The sequence below is a fragment of the Manis javanica genome, chromosome 7, assembly GCF_040802235.1.
Source record: "Manis javanica isolate MJ-LG chromosome 7, MJ_LKY, whole genome shotgun sequence".
In the NCBI taxonomy this organism is placed as follows: Eukaryota; Metazoa; Chordata; class Mammalia; order Pholidota; family Manidae; genus Manis; species Manis javanica.
In genome coordinates, this window is record NC_133162.1 from 54,958,454 (window position 1) to 54,981,617 (window position 23,164).

At 37.8% G+C, this 23,164-nt stretch overlaps 1 protein-coding gene across 4 annotated transcripts in view; it reads left to right on the forward strand.

The window, feature by feature from the left end:
- Positions 1 to 23,164, forward strand: part of ANK3 (ankyrin 3) — a 661,312-nt gene that overhangs the window by 59,391 nt on the left and 578,757 nt on the right. The window contains exons 2-3 of one of the 4 annotated variants that reach the window (XM_073241006.1): positions 3,657 to 8,411; positions 10,521 to 10,599. In XM_073241006.1, coding sequence (XP_073097107.1) covers positions 8,356 to 8,411; positions 10,521 to 10,599 — 135 coding nt within the window. In that variant the 5' untranslated portion in view covers positions 3,657 to 8,355. Of the gene's footprint in view, positions 1 to 3,656; positions 8,412 to 10,520; positions 10,600 to 23,164 lie in introns of those variants that run through there. The other 3 variants (XM_073241010.1, XM_073241011.1, XM_073241012.1) reach the window with 3 other exon arrangements.

Here is a 23,164-nt window from a genome sequence, read left to right on the forward strand (position 1 = left end):
GGAGGGGTAGGCTGAAGCCCAATCTTGGAGGGTCTGGTGGATTGTAAGAAGTTGGATTTTAATATAAATGTCATGATATATTTGCATTTAGGTTCAGCTGCAGACAACTCAAAGTCCCCACAAAAGAATGGTTTATACAAGATAAAAGTTTATCCTTGCTTTCATGAAAGCAGTTTTATGGTAGAAAATCCAGGGTAATCTGGGACCCAGGCTTCTTACTGAGTCATTTATTTATTCAGCTGTTTTTGGCTCCACTGTCCTGTTGCATGACTTCCAACCAGAAGCTTCCATCATGGCCTAATATGGCTGCCACAGCTCCAGTCATTACATCCTTGATGTGGCCCAGAGGAAGGAGAGTTTAAAGAGCAAAATGGGTCCTCCTTCCAGATGATGATTTCCCTTAAGTAGCCTTCCTAGAAGTCCCACATAATACTTAAGAGTTAGTTGGACAGAATTTATTCACATGCCCTTCTTTGGGTGTAGTTTGGGTGAAGAATACCCAACTAAATGTCCTTACTCCCCTACTACTTAGGGGGAAGGGAAAATGGGTATTGGGGCAGGCAACCAGCAGCCTGTGCCACAAAAGGAAAGCCACTGAAGGGTTTCAAATCAGGAGCAACATGATGCTTTTAAAAAGGTTACTCTGGCTCTTGGTGGAAATGGCTTATGAGGGGGAAAGGGTAAAAGCAAGGGAGGTGAGAGCCTGTTGCGGTGGTTCAGGAGGTAGGTGATGGCCTACCTGGGCTAGGTGGCAGCTAGTAGTGATGGAAGTGGCTGGATTCAGGCTAAATATTGGAGCTCAGATCTCAGGTCTTGGTGACAAGATGTGAGGGATTGGGAGGAATCAAGAATGAAACCCAAATTTCCTGTTTGAATAACTATGAAGAAATAGGTGCAATTTATGGAGATGAGGAAGACCAGCCAGGGACTGAGTTTGGAGGGACAATTAGGAGGTTGGCTTTAAGTATGTTAGGACAGAGCTATCTGGGAAGGAGTGGGTGTGGGGTGTCAAGTAAGCTGTTGACTGTGTATTTCAGGAATTCATAAAGAGCATTTCAGTGGAGTGGTAGGGATGGAAGCCAGATGGGAATAGGTGAGTGGTGACCCAACAGCACACAACTGTTGCCTATGGAGTGTAAGCCTCTGAAAAACAGAGTTCATCTCTACAGGAAAATGAAAACCCTCAGTAGATTTTTGGAAAAGGCATGGTAGAGCCTGAAAAATGGGTCTTAGCTGCTGCCTGCTATGAGACAGCTGAAGAATAACTTTTGGAACAAAAGAAGAGCTTGTCAAGTGACTGAATGCTGTGATTGGCACCTTCTGTGCCAACATTTGTTAGACGTGGAAATGGTTGTGAGGAAGCTGTACCGGAAATGGGTTCTTCTATGCTTGTGGCTCACAAGTGCAGTCAATTTAAACAGGACCTGAAAGGAGAAAAACCTGTTTGATGTGCATGTGGCAACAAAACAAGTCTGATCATTTAGACCCCGTCTCGCACCAGGAGAGCATAAGGGAAAAATTGCTGGCCCCAAAAGCTAGTGCAACATCATTTCTTGTGTTAGAAGAGTTTTGTGTTTTTTTGTAAGAATCTTGGGCAAGGTTTGTTTGATAGTAACAAGCTGAGCCTGGCTGATGTGCACCTGCTTGAAACTGTTTTTTTGCAGAAAGAGAAGGTCTGCAGTGTTGCCTCCACATTTCATCTTTTCAGCAGGAATAACATCCTATGATTAATAAAATCCTGGCACTTGGCAGCAAGAAGAGCCCCCCTGGTGCCAATGATGTGAAAATGGTCCAGCAGATCTTATGTTGTAAAGCTGGTTCTTACATATCTATGGGTCAGTCGGCCTCTTTGGATTGTTGTGTCCCTTAAGTACTATAATCAAAGCCACACTCTAATCGTCCCCATTCCTATGAATGAATAGTTACTTTCCAATGTACATTTCAGGGATACCTTCTCTATTCAGAATCTCAGTTTTGTCGTGATTAATGGAGAGGAACAGAAGATCAGACCCTAAGTTAGACTCTTAATCTTATGAGTTATTTCTGGCTCCTCTTGTTAGTCTGTCCTGCTCTGGAGGAGAGGGAGATGTTTCTGAGCTTCCTTCAGCTCCCTCTCTTTAGGAAGTGAAATAGGGTTATTTGGAATAGGTGAAGGAGCAGGATTGTACATATTCCCTAATGTAGTGGTCTTCAAAGTGTGATCCCCAGACCAGCAGCATCAAAGCTACCTGGGAATCTGCAAGAAATGCAGTTTTTGCTTTTTACTCTAACCCAGATCTATTGTATCCGAAGTGGGTGGTGGTTCCCAACAATCTGTGTTTTAATGAGCCCAGATGATTCTGTTGCAAGCTGCAGGTTGAGAAACTCTTACCTAACCAAGAAGGAGAGAGATTCAAGGCAATTCCAGAATAGGGAAACATATACCAGTTCCTGGGGATAGAATTGGGCTTCAGGTTGACTGTGTTGCATAGTAGTACAAATCTACAGGTTCTGGGCCCACCCTTGGAGGCCCTAGAGACGTCCTGGTCAACCCATGTGCTTGCTGGAAGGGAAAGAAGGGAGAAGGGAGGGAGTCATGATGAGAATATGAATTGGGGTGTTAGAAATGGAGATGGCTGGAGTAAGACATCTAGGGTCATAAAGGGAAACAAAAAGGACAGGGTTGTCACATAAAAATGTACATTAAAGACGTTTCCAGAAGCTGACCCGCATTTTTATATCTAAGACTGATGTGTCTTTAGAGATTGAGAGATTTAATTTTTATGAAATTTTTGTCATTTCACTTCTTTGGTTTCCTTTTTTTAGTACTCAAAAATGGCAATAATCCTTTTTTGTTCAGTAAAAATTGTTTTGAACATGTTAATGTTTTATTCAATTCAAAAAATCTATAATTCATTTTTGGTTTTCTTTGTTGTAGTTACAAACATTCTTGTTTGACTGTGGGGACCCTTAGGAGGGGACCTTTCTACATCCCCTTAGTGGAAATGGGAATGCATTTGAATCTCTGGCATCTGCCTCATCCCTGGAGTGGAGTGCTTTCCTTCCTCCCCTCATCTACACGATGGCAGCCACATGCATGTCCTGTGTGCATGGACGCGACCAGATTTGAAACCCACTTCAGTTATGCAGGGAGCATAACAAATGGTGCTGCAACTTTTTTTTCTTTTGCAGGGAGGAGGGGCGCAGGTGGGTTATCTAACAGCATTTTCAACATGCATAGTAGTGAAATTAGATCTTTAGAGATATCAATACCATGTCAAAATATAAATTGGCCAATGTATTTGAAAACCTTTTTTTTTCTTCCTTCCCATTCTTTATTTTTATTTTTTCATTATTATTTTTATTACTTTTATTTTGATATCATTACAATTCCCATCATCAAGTCCACATCACATACCCCATTACAGTCACTGTTCATCAGTGTAGTAAGATGCTACAGAATCACTACTTGTCTTCTCTGCATTGTACAGCCCTCCCCAGGGTGCCCGCTACATTATGTCTGCTAATCGTAATACCCCTTTTTCCCTCTTGTCCCTCCCATCCCACCCATCCTCCTCAGTCCCTTTCCCTTTGGTAACGGTTAGTCCATTCTTGGGTTCTATGAGTCTGCTATTGTTTTGTTCCTTCATTTTTTTCTTTGTTCTTATACTCCACAGATGAGTGAAATCATTTGTACTTGTCTTTCTCTGCCTGGCTTACTTCACTGAACATAATACCCCCTAGCTCCATCCAGGTGGTTACAAATGGTAAGATTTGTTTTCTTCTTTTGGCTGAATAATATTCCATTGGGTATATGTACTACATCTTTATGCATTCATCTACTGATGGACACTTGGGTTGCTTCCATTTCTTGGCTATTGTAAATAGTGCTGCAATAAACATACGGGTGCACATGTCTTTTTCAAACTGGGCTCCTGCATTCTTAGGGTAAATTCCTAGGAGTGGAATTTCTGGGTTGAATGGTATTTCAGTTTTTAGTTTTTTGAGGAACCTCCATACTGCTTTCCACAATGGTTGAACTAATTTACATTCCCATCAGCAGTGTAGGAGGGTTCCCCTTTCTCAACATCCTTGCCAGCATTTGTTGTTGTTTATCTTTTGAATGGTGTCCATCCTTACTGGTGTGAGGTGATATCTCATTGTGGTTTTAATTTACATTTCTCTGATGATTAGCTATGTGGAGCATCTTTTCATGTGCCTGTTGGCCATCTGAATTTCTTCTTTGGAGAAGTGTCTGTTCAGCTCCTCTACCCATTTTTTAATTGGATTATTTGCTTTTTGTTTGTTGAGGTGCATGAGCTCTTTATATATTTTGGATGTCAGCCCTTTATCAGATCTGTCATTTATGAATATATTCTCCCATACTGTAGGATGTCTTTTTGTTCTATTGATGGTGTCTTTGCTGTACAGAAGCTTTTCAGCTTGATATAGTCCCATTTGTTCATTCTTGCTTTTGTTTCCCTTGCTTGGGGAGATATGTTCATGAAGTTGCTCATGTTATGTCTAAGAGATTTTTGCCTATGTTTTTTTCTAAGAGTTTGATGGTTTCATGACTTACATTCAGGTCTTTGATCCATTTTTAGTTTACTTTTGTGTATGGAGTTAGACAACAATCCAGTTTCATACTCTTGCATGTAGCTGTCCAGTTTTGCCAACACCAGCTGTTGAAGAGGCTGTGATTTCCCCCTTGTATATCCATGGCTCCTTTATCATATATTCTGGACTGTATATGTTTGGGTTGATATCTGGACTCTCTATTCTGTTCCACTGGTCTGTGGGTCTGTTTTTGTGCCAGTACCAAATTGTCTTGATTACTGTGGCTTTGTATTGGAGCTTGAAGTTGGGAGGTGAGATATCCCTGCTTTATTCTTCCTTCTCAGGATTGCTTTGGCTGTTCGGAGTCTTTTGTGTTTCCATATGAATTTTAGAACTATTTGTTCCAGTTTGGTATTTGAAAACTTTTAAAAATAAACTTTGAATGTACACCCAGAAATTCAATCCATAGCTAATAAAATAATGAAAAATATGCATTCTTAAATATGCATCAGTAAACTAGTGTTACTGTTAACACAGCATTTGTATATTCCCTTATTGTAATATGAGTGTTGTTGTATCATCTCTTTGCTGACTTTGATTTGCTGAGTGTTGACTGATGTGTTAAGAGCACACACATCATTTTTAGGCACAACATAGATGATTTAATTTTTAAGTCTTTTCTTATTAAAATTTTTATCCCAGGATAAAATTAAGAAGAAATTGTAGTAGGTTTGCTATCTTTAGCAAATAAAAATATAGGGTGCCTAATTAAATTTGAATTCAGATAAACAATGAATAGGTTTTTGTTGTATAAGTGTGTCCCATGCAGTATTTGGGACATATTTACATTAAAAAATCATTCATTGTTTATGTGAGATTAAGTTTGACAGGGTGCCCTGTATTTTATTTGATGACCCTAAATGAGTAATTCTAAAGTTATAGTGTCTAAGCATTATAGTCATTTGAGATTGTCCCAGTTATTAACTAAATGACTCTTGAAATAGTTATGGCCTTAGCTAAGATTGGCTGTGGGCTATGTGCAATTTCAGCCTGACTAGAGGGATCTCACTCTTTAATTCCTCAAGAAATCACATTAGAACGCAGTGAATGAGGGTGATAGATTTGTAGGGATAACTCAGAATTATAGGGATAATATTTGTTTTTTAATTGAAGTATCATTGATATACAATATTATGTTGGTTTCAAGTGTACAACACAGTGGTTCAACAGTTACCCATATTATTAAATCCTCACCCCCACTAGTGCAGTTACTATCTGTCAACAAAGGAAGATGTTACAGAATCATTGGCTATATTCTCCATGCTATACTCCTATAGGGATATCTTGAAGACCTTTTTTACAATATAATTGTTGAATAGATAATACACACACTCTTCTTTTTTTTTTCCTCTCAGGTTTTCTAATTTTATAATAAGTGACCCATTGGTGTACTTTTAAAAATTGTGATGAAATACACATAACTTAAACTTTACCATCTTAATGATTTTAAGTGTACAGTTCAGTGACATTAAGTATATTCACACTATTGGGCAATTAGTACCACCATCCAGCAGCTGCAGAATTTTTTTTTTTTCATCTTGCAAAAATGAACCTCCATACCCATTAAACAGTAACTCCCTATCCCCCTGTCCAGCCCCTGGCAGCCACCCCATTCTACTTTCTGTTTCCAGGAATTTGACTGCTCTAGGTGTTTGGGTGGCTTCCATCTTTTTGGCTATGAAGAGATAATGTGTACACATATCTCTTTGAGACCCTGCTTTCACTTCTTCTTAGTGGATACCCAGAAAGGCAATGGTTGTGTCATATGGTAATTCCATTTACCTTTTTCAAGGCACCTCTGGACTCTTTTCTGTAGCAGCTGCAACATTTTACGTTCTCACCAGCAGTGCAAAAAGGTTCTTCCACGTCCTCAACAGCACTTGTCACCTGGGTTGTTTTGGTAGTAGCCTCCTAATGCATATGAGGTAGGCACCTCTTGTTTTTAAAAAATAAATCTCTAAGAAATTTAGTACTTCATTATTGGTAGTATTATTTGATCCAGCTGCACTGGTGTGTTGTTACTTGGTTGCTGAGAACTCTTGTCCTCTCCTGTGATTTCTGGGTCGACAGGAAAATTTACTCTGGGATTAGGATAGAGAAACTGATGCCTTTTCCAGAATATCTTGATCCTTTTAAGAAAATGACTTTTTTATTCTCTTTTTCATAAATTTCCTGAATTCAACTGTCTTTATATTAAAACAAATACTAAGGACACAATCCATACTTGTGTGCAAATGAGTGTTTTGTTTGAAATATAGCCCTTCCCACTGTCACAGCATCATGGCCTCAAGAACAGGATTTAAGTCTCAAAAGATTTGTTAAAACAAAATTTAATGAGCGTCTGCTGCATGCCACACACCATGTTCGGTATTGACACAAAAAAGAGTTGACACATTTTTATTTCATTCAGTATTCATCAGGCATGAAGATGAACATGTTTTAGGTTTTCAGGAAATGATTTTGGATAGACTTGCATTTTGTTATTTTTCTTGTTTTGTGCTACCTCCAGTAGTTAATAAAATAAAAACAATACTATGTCTGTTTCTTTCAGTGTAATAAACAATGTGTTTTATAGCCTCCATTTGTCCTCAGGGAAGGACCCTCTCATTTCATTGGTGAGGAGGCAGAAGCTTGGTACTCATACGTATGTTACACAGAGACTTAACCTGAGCACCTGATTGGACTGGGAGAGCTACTAAGTCATTCTAATCAAGATTTTCACTCTTTCCTTCTGGATAGGAAACACTTTCCATTTTCCCGTTTTCTAACACAGTCCTGTAACAATTTGTCATTGGTTCTATGGTTGTCTTAAGGCTTATTCTTTTTTAAGTGAATTGCATATTGGATATAAAAGTACTTTAACTTCTTCATATTTTATTCCTCTTTCATTCTGGTAATCAACATTTGGCATCTGCAGACTTGAAAATATTTCAACTTTATTTCAAAATTAATTATTTGTGATTAAATTAAGCATTATATACACATATATATAGCACAAAGCAAATACCTCTGTAACACCTTTTGAAAATATTTTATAGGTACCTTATTCAGTGGTGATCATTACTGGAAGTTTGACTTTTATGCTTTTAAGTGGGCACTGTAGTCAATGATTTTTTTAGATTTTAGGTCTATGTGAATTCATGAGCATTCTGCTAACCATTTTGGCCTGCAGCAGTTTCTTTTAAGCTAATTTATTCTGGTTTCTCTCTGTGCTTTAAGACTTTAAATGGTTAACTTTGCATAAAACCAGTTTATACAAGGACCGTCTGATGTATCAAGGTGACCTGTTCTCAACTCATTTGATTAAGTGTTTCTTTCTCAAATGTTCTTTGCTTTCTCTGTGCACACACATGTACCTTTATCTGGATATCTTGGATTTAAAGGAAGGCCATTGCTTTTCAGTTTTTGGCTCCTTGTTTCAAAGAATGTGATGACGACTGTCATTTCAGGCACAATTATAAAATCATGCCATCCTGAAACCTCTTTTGGACTTTGCCCTAACTTGCCAGTGTTAGTACAAGTAGTTTGACACTAAACTCCTCTCATTTATTAATCCCAAATACCCAAGTTAGAAATTCTTGGAATGCCAGATTGGCATTTGGACTGAGTTACTGTCAGGGTTTATGCTGCCTCATGAGTCCTATTTCTGCCTTCCTCCCTGCCAGCCGCCGTGGGAAGCTGGTGGGTGGGCGTGCGTGAGACTGCGCTGATGTTCCCAGCATGGCTGTGTGTGTGGCCTCATGAGCCAGGCAAATCATAATGGGGGAAGACCACTACACTAGACGGCAGATGACTAGAGGAGCACTTGTTTTTGAGTAAGCCCTTTAATCTCTTTTTAGGTCCTTATTTTAAATAGTAGCATCTGCCTGTTCTAACTACCTCATTTCTTACTGATGCAAGGATAAATAAGATTTGGAAAGGCTTTGTAAATTCAAAGCCTTATAGAAAAATATTTTTTATGTATTAATTTGGGGAAATGGGTTAATGTGCAGTCTGCTGAAGACAAGAGAATTAAAATAATCTGTGTTAATCATATTTCCACAATTTCATACTGTTTTTACATACAGGTCTCATTTGAGCATTTTAACACCATTGTGAAGCAGTAAGAAATGCTGATACTGTCAGAGCTTTTCTGGGAATAAGGAAACTGAGGGGTTTGGTGCCCTGACTGAAATTCCAGGGTCAGAGACTTAGGGTTAAGACCCTGGGGGTTCTTTCCAGACCAGGACCACTGTCCCCAACCTGCTTTCCCTTCCTGCTTCTGCATAGGTAAAATAGAAAGCCATCACCTGTTGGTTGCATGCTATCTCCTTTTAGCTGAGCCCTATAATGTATGTAAATAGAGTTAGTTGCTTGAGTTGAAGCAAAGGACAAGGAATTCAGAGACCAATAGCTTCAAACCTGGAGCCATTTTCAGTAGAATTTCCTTCTCCTATGACTGCTTCAGGAACAGTAGTAACCCAGTACCCTTTCCCCATATGATGCTTACAGTAACTTAATTGAATCAGAATTTTAAACTTCCTGGTGGCCAAGGATACATACGGAAGAGGGGTTTTATGGCAGCAGTCTGATGGGGGGAATGTGTGCATTTGCATAGCAAACACACTACTTTTACATGGATTGCTTATTTATTTGGGGGTGAGTCGGCAGGAGTTACTGGAAAGAGGAAGGAGACCGAAAGGCTCACTGTCATCATGCACTCCTACATTATTTGACCTGACTTATTTCCTCATGTACATTGCTCTTCAGGGCTTTTCAAGGACCTTATGTAAGGCATATTTGTATAAACCCTCAAGGCCCTACACAGGTGTTCTGTAAATATCTGAGTGACCAAATGAATAAAACATAGAGGAAAGTCCTGGAATTGTTTAATAGTTTATCTCAAGGGCCAGTTAAGTAGTGGCTGTACTCTAAATATATCTATCCACTCAACAAATCTATGCACTCAACAAATATTTTTTTGAGTACTAGCTATGTGCTAGATATTGTTCCAGAGACAAAACAGGTTCCTATCCTCTTGGAGCTTGCATTTATGTTTTAGTTTAAAAACATAGTTATAAACATTTAGAAGGAATTCATTGGTAAAGATGTTTATTCTAATTACAACCTGCTGAGGAAATTGTCAGCACACTTTATATATTTGTCTTAATACTTAGAGTACATTTCATGAAGTGATGATAATTGTATATAAATATATATATGTATTTACTAATTAGATTGTTAGGATTTAGTTTTAGGGACCAGCTTTTACTTTTTCAATTCTCTGCAGAATTTTGTGGCAGAAAGATAAAGGTTTTGTTGTGTTTGTCTATGATCTCCATGTCCATTTATCTTTTTTTTTATCTTTTAGTGCATAACAAATACATTCATTCATATATGAATTAAGCAGAGAGTAGTTTAATTTTATAACTCAGTATATCAGTGGAACAGTTGAAAACATTTTTGCATTCCTTCTCATTGAAGAGTGATTCCACAAAATTTGCTAGCATATCATCAGTTTTCTTAATCCTTTATTTTTTCATTTTTTCTCAAACTCAAAAGACCAATAAAAAATTATGTTCATAATTTTCCTGATTTGCTTATGATTCATATTCTTTTAGAATATGTTCTGATTTCACCCAAAAATTTTACTGGATTGGTTTATGATAGTCTCTTTAACTGGGTTCTTACTCTTGACAGCCTGTGTGGTTTAGTAGTTTAGAGCTAAGACTGGGACCAGATGACCTAGTTCAAATCCCAGTCTGGCTTTGGGGGATATAAGTGCATGCTGGTGTTAGACTCAGCTCAAAAAATTGAACTTAGAAGCAATAATGCTTTTGTAGTCCGATTGAACCAGATGGAAGGTGAGGGTGAAGAGGGGCTCCCAGTGGGTGGCAGGGTGTTTGGTTTGTGTAGATACTGTTTTGAGATGCCTTTTCTTACAGCTACACTTGGAAACACACTGTTTGTCCTTCGTCTGGGAAATGGCTACTTGATTCTTTTACATCTGCAAGGTTACATAAGGTGAGCAAGTCATTACTGTGCTAGGAGTTCAGAATCCAAAGTTAAGAGACAACAGGTACAGATAAAATAGGATAAAAGTTAGAATCTCCCTGGAATTGACTGGTGTCTATAAATAGAGGTGATAGAATAGATAGGTTTTGAAAACCATGTCGTTTCATAGGTTAAGGAAAAAGAAGTTAGAAGGGTAAATTAATAGGTCCTTATAATCTGTATCTCTGGGCACAGTGCCATTTATAAACTGGAGAGGCTCCCTAAAGAGCATTACCTGGTAGAAGGAAAAAGGAATGCCAAGAAATTATAGCAGTTTTATGTCTGGCTCTTGTTCTTTCACTTTCCAAGAAACTGTGTCTTTAGTTTTATGATTAAGGACTTCAAAGTTTAAGTATACTATTTCTGTAATATTTACTTGCATAGTTACATTTTATTTTGACAGGTGAACATAAAACTGTAATCTCGACACTGGTTGCAGTTCCATTGTAGGTCATCTTCCAGAAAAAAATGCCTTCCCTCTCCCTGCCCCACTCATATCACTTCTCCCTTCATAGCCCTCCTTCACAGTGACACCAAAATCGTCTTTCTGATTATTTTATTCTTTTTCAGTAACTTTTCTTAGTGGTTTCCCATTTTCTACAGCGCTAAGCCCTCACTCCTTAGTACACTTCCCAAGATGGTTAGTTGTGTGTGGTGGGCTGTGTGTGTGTATACGGTTTTTTTAGTACTTTGAGGTGTTTGCTCATTTTCTCTCAAGATTTTGAGGAAAGACCAACTCCTGATTCCTGGGGTAACTTAAATTCTCACACTGTTCAGTTCATGCCATTTTCTTGGTCTCTAGTGCTCTCTACTTTCTGTCTAGAGGAATCTTACTTAAACATCATCTTTGCTGTGGAGTAAAGATGTTCTATTCCAGGGTGAAAATTAGTGGCTGTTCCCCTCATATAGATACCCCTATATTTATTGAAACATTATTTACAGTAGCCAAAGTATGGAAACAACCCAAGTGTCCATCAATAGATGAATGGATAAATATGATATGGTGTATATATACAATGGAATATTACTCAGCCATAAAAAGAATAAAATCTTGCCTTTTGTAACAATATGGATGGACCTAGAGGGCATTATGGTCAGGGAAATAAGTTAGAGAAAGACAAATGCCATATGATTTCACTTACATATAGAATCTAAAAAATAAAACAAATAAGCAAACAAGCAAACAACTTAAAACAGACTCATAAATACAGAGAACAAACTGGTGGTTGCCAGAGGAGAGGGTAGTTAAAGTATATATGAAATAGGTAAAGGGAATTAAGGGGTATAAATTTCCAGTTGTAAAATAAGTAGTTAAAGGGATGGAAGGTACAACATGGGGAATATAGTCAATAATATGGTAATAGTTTGGCATGGTAGCTATATTTATAGTGGTGAGCATTCTGTAATGTATATATGTGTTGAATCACTATGTTGTACACCTGAAACTATCACAATATTAAAATAAAAACATTCTCCATGGCATTTCTGCTGTAATCATCAGAGGAACACAACAAAATCTAGAGTTGCTGCAATATATAATCCACTAGGTGTGCAAAGAAATAAAAACATTTGACTTATACTCAGGCAGAAGGTAAATGACATCAGAGGCCACTTAGATCTGTAGGAAAGAATGATGAGCACCAGAGATGGTAAGTATGTGGGCAAATGTAAATATGATTACTGTTACCATAGTAAGTATGACTAAACAAGTGTTTTAGTTAGTTGTAAGTATGACAGTGTCACTCATCAGACTGAAGGGAGAGGTGTTGCTAGTTGATGAATATTTTCATCCTAGAAAAGTGTCAACATGCACATAGGTTTTGAAATATAAATTTGATATGCAGAGGTATGTGTATTCAAGAAATATTTTGGAGCCTGTATGTGGTAGGAGTGGACAGGAAGGCAAATGAAAGATAGTCCCTGTCCTGAAGCATCTCAGAGTTGAATATACAAACGACTATCATCTATTCAGAAAAATAGATGCCAGAGAAGAAACATTAACAATAAGTCCAGGGACTGCAGAAGGAGAAATACACCAACCTACCTACCTACCTACCTACATACCTACCTACTTTTCTATATGTATAACAAAAGTAATCTCTAGTATGACTAAGTTTAAGAACAAGCAGATCACTGGTTAAATTAATAAAGTAGAAACAAATCCTAAAAGTTTAGCAGAGAGATTTGGAGTAATTTTCTCTTGTTGCAAAGTCATCTGTAAATAAAAGGTGCCCAATATCAGGTTACTTTTTATCTCCTGCTCCCTTTATAAACTTTATAGCTCTTAATTTGACTGTGTGTCCACAGCATCCAGTTGTCTTTTCCTGACCATAACATTCCCCACTTATTTTGTGTATATAATAATGTGCAACAAAGCAAAGGGCAGCCTTTTTCCCCATTCACTTTAATGATTATCATTTTTTTTTGTATTTATGGAAAACTAAGGATATACTCTTTTTTGCTTAAGTTGTTTTCATCATTTTGTATCTATAGACTTTCTGGTGAGTTTTATAAGGTCAAATAGTCATCATGTACTTCTGGGTTTTAAATCTGTACTACAGCCAGCAGTTTCTAACCCAGAGGGAGAGAGGTGCTCACACAAATCCTCTTGCAGATAACAATAAGAACAGAGTAAAATAATAATTTAAAAAGAAGCAATCATAATTATCTAAAGATACTAGAAAATATCACAGAGCAGGCAGAAAGTGGGGGAAAATTTAATCTCAAAAAGCTTATTGGAGGGGGTCAGAATTGTGAGTTTGTAGCTTTCTGGCCCCATAGCCCTTTTCCCTGTCATAACTGCAGTTGGATACTACAGCCTTATTGGCTAAAGGTAACAGAGATCAGAGATCAGGGCTGAAAAATCACCTAGAAATTTAAAGGAGAATCCTGGCAACAACAGAACATTAGAGAGTGTGCAGCTAAATGCACACATGTCTGTGGGAGACTCCAGGGATCCTGGACAAAATGACTCCTCAAAAATAGGTAGAAACTAGATAGAAATGACCTTTCTCTTAAAAGATAGAGCTATGAGATGCCATATCTGTGAGTTTCCTGTTTGTTTCAACCAACTGTATTTCTGAACTGTGTTAAAGTTTATGGGCTTGAAATATCAGAGAACAAAGACCAAGCCAGCAAAGCAGTTGGAAAATTAGAGCAGATGTCATAAAAGCAAGAAAATCAGAGATGTGGGTCTTCATCTGGACATGTGCATCTCTCCTGCAAAGGAAGTGGAAAGTGTCAGATCATAAACTGACTTAAAGCATCCATCTGGAGGTGACACATTTCACTGGCTGAAATGAGTCCTATGGCCACATCTAACTTCAAAGGGAATAGGGAGATGCAATCCTATCATTAACCTGTAAGGAAGAGAAATGGAATATTTGTGAATAGCCCAAGAAATCTTATGTGGATGGTAACAGAATATAAAATAGCATGAAAACATATAAATGCAAGTTGCTTAGGTTGAAGCTTGGACAGAGTAGCTAAAAACCTTTCCCCTTAATCACCTTCAGGGGTCTCCTGAAGTTCAGTAGATTATAGTTGGAAAGCCTCTGGTTTAAAGAAAACCACCAGCCTAACAATTGGGAGAACTAGATTTCAAAGGTGTGTACTAAAACTATATTGAGCTGAATTGATTATTACATTAGATATTCTAATTTTTGGATCAATTTATTGACCTTATTGAACTTCTGTATTCTTACCCTTGGTGTTTCATCTTAAGAGCTGCACCTAGGATGTTATGAAAGTACTATTACTATAAAAATATTGATGTTATCTATGCTTTAATATATTAAATGATTACTATGGTAAAATAATTACACTATTAAAAGAACTTTAGAGATAGTGTATTAAAATTTTTTTAATTTAGTTTTTTGATAGTGTACTTTTCCCCAGCTTTTTTGAGGCCCAATAGGTATATACAATGAACATAATTAATGTATATAATTTGGTGAATTTGGGCATATGTACACACGTGTTGCCATCACCATGAATGTAATAAACATATCAGTTACCTCCAAAAGTTTCCTTGTGTCTTTGTTTTTCTTTGTTTTTCTTTTTTTATCCTATTAACACAATTTTAAGTATACAATACCTTATTGTGAAATACAGTCAGTATGTTGTACAGCAGACCTCTGGAACTTCTTCCTCTTGTATAACTGTAACTTCATATCTTTTAATTGCCTTTTTAGAGGTTGATGGTGATATGGATGGTACTTTGATGGCATGGCTCACCAATTCTCCAATCCTAGCTTGCTCTATGCTCTTCCTCCCCATGAAGCTCCTGAGACAGCATATGCCAGAAAAATGGCAATTGGACAAGTAAAATGCCATCTCTTAATAACTGGGAGGCTGTGTTAGAGTAGCCTGAATCTGTGTTTTGGGACCAGCAGGGTTAGATTGTTCTAAATAGAAAGTTAGCCAGGAATGCCCACTTCCTAAGAACACTGAGTCCCATTACACTCCCTGATGCACAGAGCCAAGAAAAAAAACATAAGAACATGCTCTGTACCTTCTTAAGGTACACTAACCTTGCCTGGTTATGATTGCTCTGGGCTCTGGCCAATAAAATTAACAAAGTCTTCTGGTTGGGGGGAGCAGGCAGAGCTTGGCCAAAGCTGGATCAGATGAATATCTGGATTGGGAAGAAGGGCAAACAGAGTACCTCCTCTGTGGGTAAAATTGCAGTATTTCCAGAATCTCTCCCCTGGCCTTAGTGCATCTCTGTATCAATAGGTATTCCTAAGTGGGGGAGAGAAATACTTCATGTCCATATCAATAGATGATTACATGGGGGAGTGAGGACATATCTAGAACAGAGAGGTTGGGTGGGGTCCCTTTTTGCAGCCAGGTCATGAGAGACAGAGTCCAGCTGAAATGGATGACTGCATGTAAGCAATAAACGGATTTCTCCCACTTTATTTCTTCCTTTGACTGATTTTGGTTTCAAAGGTAATTTTCTCCGGGCTGTGAACCTATTTTCCCCTCCAGAGCTATACCTGGTATAGTTGGCCAGATCTCTGAATCCAAAATCTGTCTTCATGGGTGTGATCCTTGGGCGGGCTGCCCCTAGAAATGGTGGGGAGATGCCCAGGACCCCCTGTAGATGGTGGGGAGGCCCCAGCAGCCGCAGCAGTAGAGGGCGCAGTTTCTCCCAGGATCCATGGGGCTCCCACTTGGGGAATTGGTCTAGGGTAAAGCACCTCGCAGATGGGTGGGCCCTTCCCCAGAGTTGGGGAAGGGTGGAGACACGGGAAGCTGTGGAATTATCCTTCCATGAGACAAAAGACTGCTTAGAGGTCCTCAGTGGCCATGTGACAGCTGGGATCTTGTTTCTCAAGGTAGTGGAAAGGGTTTGGAGGAGAGAGAAAGACTTCGGCAGGGGAGAGACACACTTCAGTATCACTTGGAGGAACTGGGCGATGACCTACAGGATGCCCTTAAGGAAGAGAGACAGTTATTGAGAAGACAGTTTGCATTCCTGGAAGATGCGTTAGCAGCAGCGAGAGAGGAGGCAGCAGGAGAAGCTGTATTGCAGGAGGCCATGGGAGGTGGGGGGAAGGAAGGAGCAGTGTCTTCAGTTCCAGAGATGGTAGAGGAGATGTTGGGGGAGAATGGGGGTGGGACCAAGGGCTGAACTGTGAAGGCCACTGCCCGAGGCACCGGCCTCTCCCGTATGGAAGGCCCATCTGGTTGTAATTAAGAAAATAAAAACACAGCAACCATGGGTTCCTCAGAGGGACAGCTGGTCCTTCTGGCACCTTGAGGAAAAGGCCTAGAAGCAGTCCTCTTGTGTGTTCCTGGAGTAACAGCCTAATGGCCCCCAAAGATCACTGTAGTCTACTCAGAACGTCCAGGAGGTAAGAGTATTTTTTTTTTTTTGAGAGGGCATCTCTCATATTTATTGATCAAACGGTTGTTAACAACAATAAAATTCTGTATAGGGGAGTCAATGCTCAATGCAATCATTAATCCATCTCAAGCCTAATTCTCGTCAGTCTCCAATCTTCTGAAGCATAACGAACAAGTTCTTACATGGTGAACAAATTCTTACATAGTGAATAAGTTCTTACATGGTGAACAGTACAAGGGCAGTCATCACAGAAACTTTCAGTTTTGATCACGCATTATGAATTATAAACAATCAGGTCAAATATGAATATTCATTTGATTTTTATACTTGATTTATATGTGGATCCCACATTTCTCCCTTTATTATTATTATTATTTTTATTTTTAATAAAATGCTGAAGTGGTAGGTAGATGCAAGATAAAGGTAGAAAACATAGTTTAGTGTTGTAAGAGAGCAATTGTAGATGATCAGGTGTGTGCCTGTAGACTATGTGTTAATCCAAGCTAGACAAGGGCGTTAAAACATCCACGGATGCAGAAGATTTCTCTCAAAACAGGGGAGTTGAGGTTCTAAGCCTCACCACTGTTGATCCCCAGTTTCTCACCTGATGGCCCCCCTGCGACTGTGCCTGTCTTAGGTTGTTCCTCCCTTGAGGAATCAGGCGGTAAGAGTATTTTACAGGGAAATTTTGTTTTATCTTTATGGCCAGTGCCCATACCTCCCAAAGCCCTATATACTGACCTATCTGTAACTCCCACAGGAAGGTGGGTGAAAGTCTGGTATATTAAACTGGGATGGTGTCCCATTCCTGTCACTATCCTATCACAGCACCACTCTCTTGCATGTATCCTACCTGATGGACAATATTTGCCTATGCTGGTGTCATGAAAACATGTCTCTTATCACTCTTAAGGTTTTCTTCTTCTACAGTCCCTATGGCCTGGACCCACCCCCTGGCTGCAATTATCCCCTTTCGTGTAATAATTGCTCTGAACTCCCTACATGTTCAGCTACTGCCTGCCTGTGGAATGGGCAAACTATGGAGTTAATCTGCACACAACTTTGAAACTATCTGAATCCTCTGGCTTGAGGATTATTATGATTTTATTGTTGTTATTGTAGGTTATTAGTCTGGTTACAGTGCTCCAGTTTTCTCTCCCAGGGTCCATTTGCAGTATTTCCAGAACTTCTCACCTGGCCTTAGTGCATCTCCATATCAGTAGGTGATTACATGGGGGAGTTAGGGCATATCTGGAACTGAGAAGTCGGGTGGGGTCCCTTTTTACAGCCAGGTCGAGAGAGCCATGGATGAGCAGAAGTGAACGATTGCTTGTAAGTAATAAATGGGTTCCTCCCACTTTATTTCTCCCTTTGACTGATTTCAGTTTTAAAGGTAATTTACTCCGGGCTGTGAACATAGTTTCCCCCCATAGTTAAATCCTGCTAACAAAAATTTTAAAGAAACTCTTCCTCAAAGGCAAACTATTTCTTTAAAATTTCTAAAACTTGTTTTCAACTGAAAGGGAAATATCCTGTGATAAATACTGAGCTTGATATATTCTTATACCATAATTTTTTATTTTGTGCAACTGATCATTATGAGCAATTGTAAAGTTATATATAACTTTCTTCCTTAGAAATGTTAAAGTCCACAGAGTACATGCTATAAAACTTAATATCACGAGGCAGTTTTTTTTACTACTTTTAAACACTATGAATTTGGGCATTTATTAAAATTGGGTTCCTTCTGTAATATTTAAGTATTTATATTATGTTTAGGTTTTATTATATGGTATTTATCAAATATTTTACTGTCCCAATTAATAGTCAATGGAGTTGTCCAATGAAATTACTGAAAACTGAAAGAAAATGTAAGGAATGGCCAGTAGATGGCAGTGTGGTATTGTACTTGAAATAGCTCCACCGATACTGTACTGCAATTTGCTATTATTAAGGCAAAGTGACTTCATATTTCGTTTGGAAAATTACATTTTAATCAACAACCAGATTTTAAGTGAGTCGAGTTCTGAACAAGCAATTTCTTCTTTGCTTTAATCTTTATTACATCATTTTGGTTGTATTTGCTTTTCCTAGTAGATAGCAAGTATCCCAAGGTTAAGAATAACATGCTGTACCTTTTATTGCTCCACAATTCTCAGCACAGCGCTAGGCACATAATTGCTTAACTACTTGGTCATGAGTGTTTGAATTAAAAAAGAATTAAAATGTTTTACTGTTATTCTTTCTATTCAAAATTTAGTCCTGTAGAGTTCTATTAGTCTGGAAAGACATACACATATGTGCGACACGCACTAATATATTCCAGTGGTCATGATGCAAACATAACATAATTTTATGTTGCAGACTAATATGTGAGCCTTTCTTGATCTGCTTCTATCCCATCTCTCTTTTGCTTTCAGCCAAATTTAATAGAACTGATGTCTGCCTACCCTTGTCTATACTCCTCATCAATTGTTGATTCTGCTATCACTTCATTTTGACTTTGTTTTCAGCACACCCCCAAACCTGCTTTTGCTAAGGTTACCAGGGATTTCCATGTAGTTAAATCCAAGGGATGCACTTCCTTGCTTTCAACAGCTGCACACACTGGGGTTCCTGGACATAAAATGTACTGTTTTACATTTTCCTCTTTGCCCTTCCTTTTCCAGCAGCAACTGCTTAGTGTTCATTGACTTCCCCGTCTTTTGTGTGAACTAAATGTTACAGTTCCTCAGGGCACAGTCACCTCTGACATGTTTCTCTTGTGTCCCTGAGTCACACCACCAACTTCTCTTCTTCACCGTGGACCCCACCCCAGGCCAAGACACAGGGCTTCACACCTGGATCAGCCAGTGGTCTCTTAATAGGTTTTCCTACGTCCAGACTTGCCCTCCACCAATCTCTTCTCCATTTCTCCAGAAAGAGCTTTTCAAAAGCAATCTAACTTCTATTAGTGAGAATGTTCTGGAAGCTCTTCATTGCTCTTAAGAATGAAGTCTCAAGTCCTAGTAACTGCACTATATGTTCTCGCTGCACCTACATTTTGTGCTCAATCTTGAGTCATCTTCCTTACCTCAGTGCACCCCAGCCACGGTAGACTTATTTTTCATCTACACCAAAGCTCTAGGCTACTTGCCTGCAGACTTCAGAGCATGTTATTCTCTGGTTCTCTTTCAGGGACCCCAGCCCAGGATCAGTTAAATACTTCTCCTTCAAGAACACCTTCCCTGTCCCCACAGACCATATTAGGAATTCCTCCTATGTTAAGTTCTCATTTCGTGTTGCATTTATTTCAGATCCTTTATCCCAGTTCTGTAAATGAAATTTTTTGTAGTCATGCATTCCTTCCTAGATTCAACTGTCACCACCTGGTTCTCTGTTGCATCCTCATTCATAACAGAATTCCTGGAACAGATCAGGCTGGTATAAACATGATAAACAGCATTTAAATAAGCCTCAGGAACTTCAGAATCATTTCATTCTCAATTTCTAAAGCTTTTAATGCTTCTAAAATAATTTCATTCTCTATTTCTAAAGCATGGATTACATATCAATTTATTAGACCAGTAACTTTGGTAAGAATATTGTTACTATAAATTTGTTTAAAATAATTCATGTCAAAGTGAACTATTTAGAATACCAAGTGTATTTTAAGAAGTGGTGTAGCGGTTTGTTTGTTTTTGGGTTAATTACTAACTTTTTTCTATAGAATACACAGCACAAATTTTAGTTTTATTTTTTATGTGTTTTTGTTTTGTGTAATAATAACCTATAACTATAGACCATATAGGTTAGATGATAAAAAAGGATTTCAAATTCTGGGCTTCAAAGAAACCTCATTAGGAATTTTTTAAAATTCAGGATATATGAGAATTATATACGTACTGGCTTACATTTCCAGATGTATTCTAAAATTAAAAAGGCATTAAGATATTGTATAAAAGCTCCATCATTTTAAAGAAAAGAAAATTTTAGTCCTAATCAACCTTGTAGACCACAATTACATCTAAAAATACACCTAAGATTTATGTCTAAATGTGAACACCAAGGAAGATCAGCAATGACTCATCATTATTTTTTTTAAACTAAAAACCAGCGATAATTCAGGCCTCAGTGTGAGAGCTTTTTTTTCCTTTTTTTTCCTAAATCAGCTGCTTTGGAGAGCTTTTCCTATTGATTTAGAAATTGTCTGTCGGCATAATAAGTATTGAATATCTCACTGCTACATGACTCATTATTACACTTTTTTTGGTAAGATAGATGATCTCTTCCATTATCTAATCTAGGAGAAGAGGAAGGGGATGGGTGGGTGAAGAGGTTCAGTGTGTGATGAGAATTATTTGCTAAGAATAGTATAATCAATCCCATAAACCAAGCTTTGATGTTTGAGAACTCTTTCCTGATGATTAGACTCATAAATCTCTTTGCTGTATTTTTCACCAATAAACATAGTACTTCTAAAGATAATTATTCTTTCATTTGGTTCAGAGAATAATTTCAAGCCTCTGGCTTTTATTCAGCAGCATATTTATTCACTTAGAAATCTATATAGCATGGACGAAAAACTCTTTGTGGCTCTGTAATGGAAATAAAAAAAATCTTGTTTCATGCTACATAAAAGCATTTTAAAAATGAGTAGAAATTTATTTTAAAAGCTGAAATAACATTTGAAGAATCTACATATTTATTGGTTGTGGTAGATGCCATGTTCTTTTTATGATACATCCCACTGTGTACATCTTAGTGGTGGTTTGTTGTCTCTGGAAGCTTCTTGCAAGAGAATGGTCATGCCTGATACCCACTTCCAGTGTGATGGGCACAGACTGACCTCATTTTTACTAAAGGGAAGTCGTTTTATAATTCATTATTCTTTTCTTGAAAGAAAATACGGGTAAGCAAAATGGAAGCTAGGTAAGTAACCCTTTTACACTATTTTGTATGGGGGTTTTTTTGGTTTCCGTTGACAGAAACCACCCTCAGATTAGCTCGATTATCATTTTGCTGTTTGTTTAGTATTTGACTCATATATTCTTTGTTTTTTTCTTTTTTCCTTTCTTTTTTGGGAGTATTTGAGTATTTCTTAAGATTGTGTTTCATCTATTAGCTTATTAGAAATACCTCTTTATTTTGTCTTACCTTATTTTATTGGTTTATTTTAGTGATCATAATCTAGGGATTATTGTATGCATATTTAATATATAATAGTATATTGTCAAAAAATAATTTGTTGCCAGTGTAGAAACTTACAACAGTAGAAGTTCATTTAATCTTCTCATTTTTCGGTGTTCTTGTTATTACGCATTTTAGTACTACCTATGGTATAAGCCGCACACTATATCATTTTTATTTTTATGTTAAACTGTCACTTATATTTTAAAATATATTGAAATATTTAAGAACAATCTCTTATATTTCCTCACATATTTACAACTTTGTACACTCTTCATTCATTTGGTTAGATATAAATTCTCACCTTTTAGGAAAGATCTGATGGTGTTAGATTCTCTCAACCTTTTATCTTTGTCTAAGAATATCTTTATTTCATCTTCATTTTTGAAAGATATTTCGCTGGATATAGGCTTCTGTGTTGATAGTTTTCTTTTCTTGGAACTTTGAGGCTAGTATTCCCCTGTCTTCTGTTTGCCTAGTTTGTGACAAGAAGTCCATTGCCATTCCTATTCTTCTGTCTCTGAACTTAATGTTTGTGTTTTTTTTTTTTTAACCTCTGGCTGCCTTCAGAATTTTCTCTATCACTTTATCATTCTTTATCAGCAGTTTGATTGTAATGTGCCCCTGTGTGCTTTCCTTAATGTTATTTCTCTTTGCGATTCATTGAACTGCTAAAACCTGTAGACTTAATAGTTTCAACAATTCTGGAAAATCTTCAGCCAGTGTTTCTTCAAATATGTTTGTACTTCTCCCCTTTACCTGAGACTCTAGTTACACATATGCTAGACTACTTGATATGGTCCCGCTGGTTGCTGCTGGACTGTTCACTTTTTCAGTCTTTTCTCTCTCTGCTTCACTTTGGAAGTTTCCATTTCTGTCTTCAAGTTCATTGATCTTTTCTTCTTCAGTGTCTATTTTGTTCTTAATCTCATCTAGTATATTTTTGACTTTAGAAATCATCTAGCATATTTTCATCTGTATAAATTCTATCTGCCTATTACATACTTTTCCATTTCTCTCTTTATTGTTACATTTTATCTTATGTCCTTGGAATATTAATAATATTTATAATAGCTTTGTTAACATTTTTGTCTGCTAATTTCTTCATCTCTGTCATTTCTGGGTCTGTTGCTTTTGATTGATTTTTGCTCCCCTGATAAGGGGTCATATTTTTGTGCTTCTTTGTGTGCCTGGTAATTTTTGACTAGATACTAGGTACCAAGAATTTCACATTGTTGAGTGTTGGATTTTGTTGTATTTATTTAAAAGGGATTGGTCCTTCTGTCTATCATGTAATTAGGTAACTTGCAAATCACTGTAATCTTTTGAGGTTGCTGTTAAGCTTTGTTAGGGTGGGTCCTGAGTAGCCTTTATTGCAGTTGTCTGTTTCCTCTAGTCAGTAAATCTGCTCTGCTGTGTTTGTGTTCTCTCTTCCTGTACTGTGGCCTGAAACTACACCCAGAGAGTGAGTTGGGCAATCTCAGGGCTGACCTCATTTCCCCTGCCTTTACT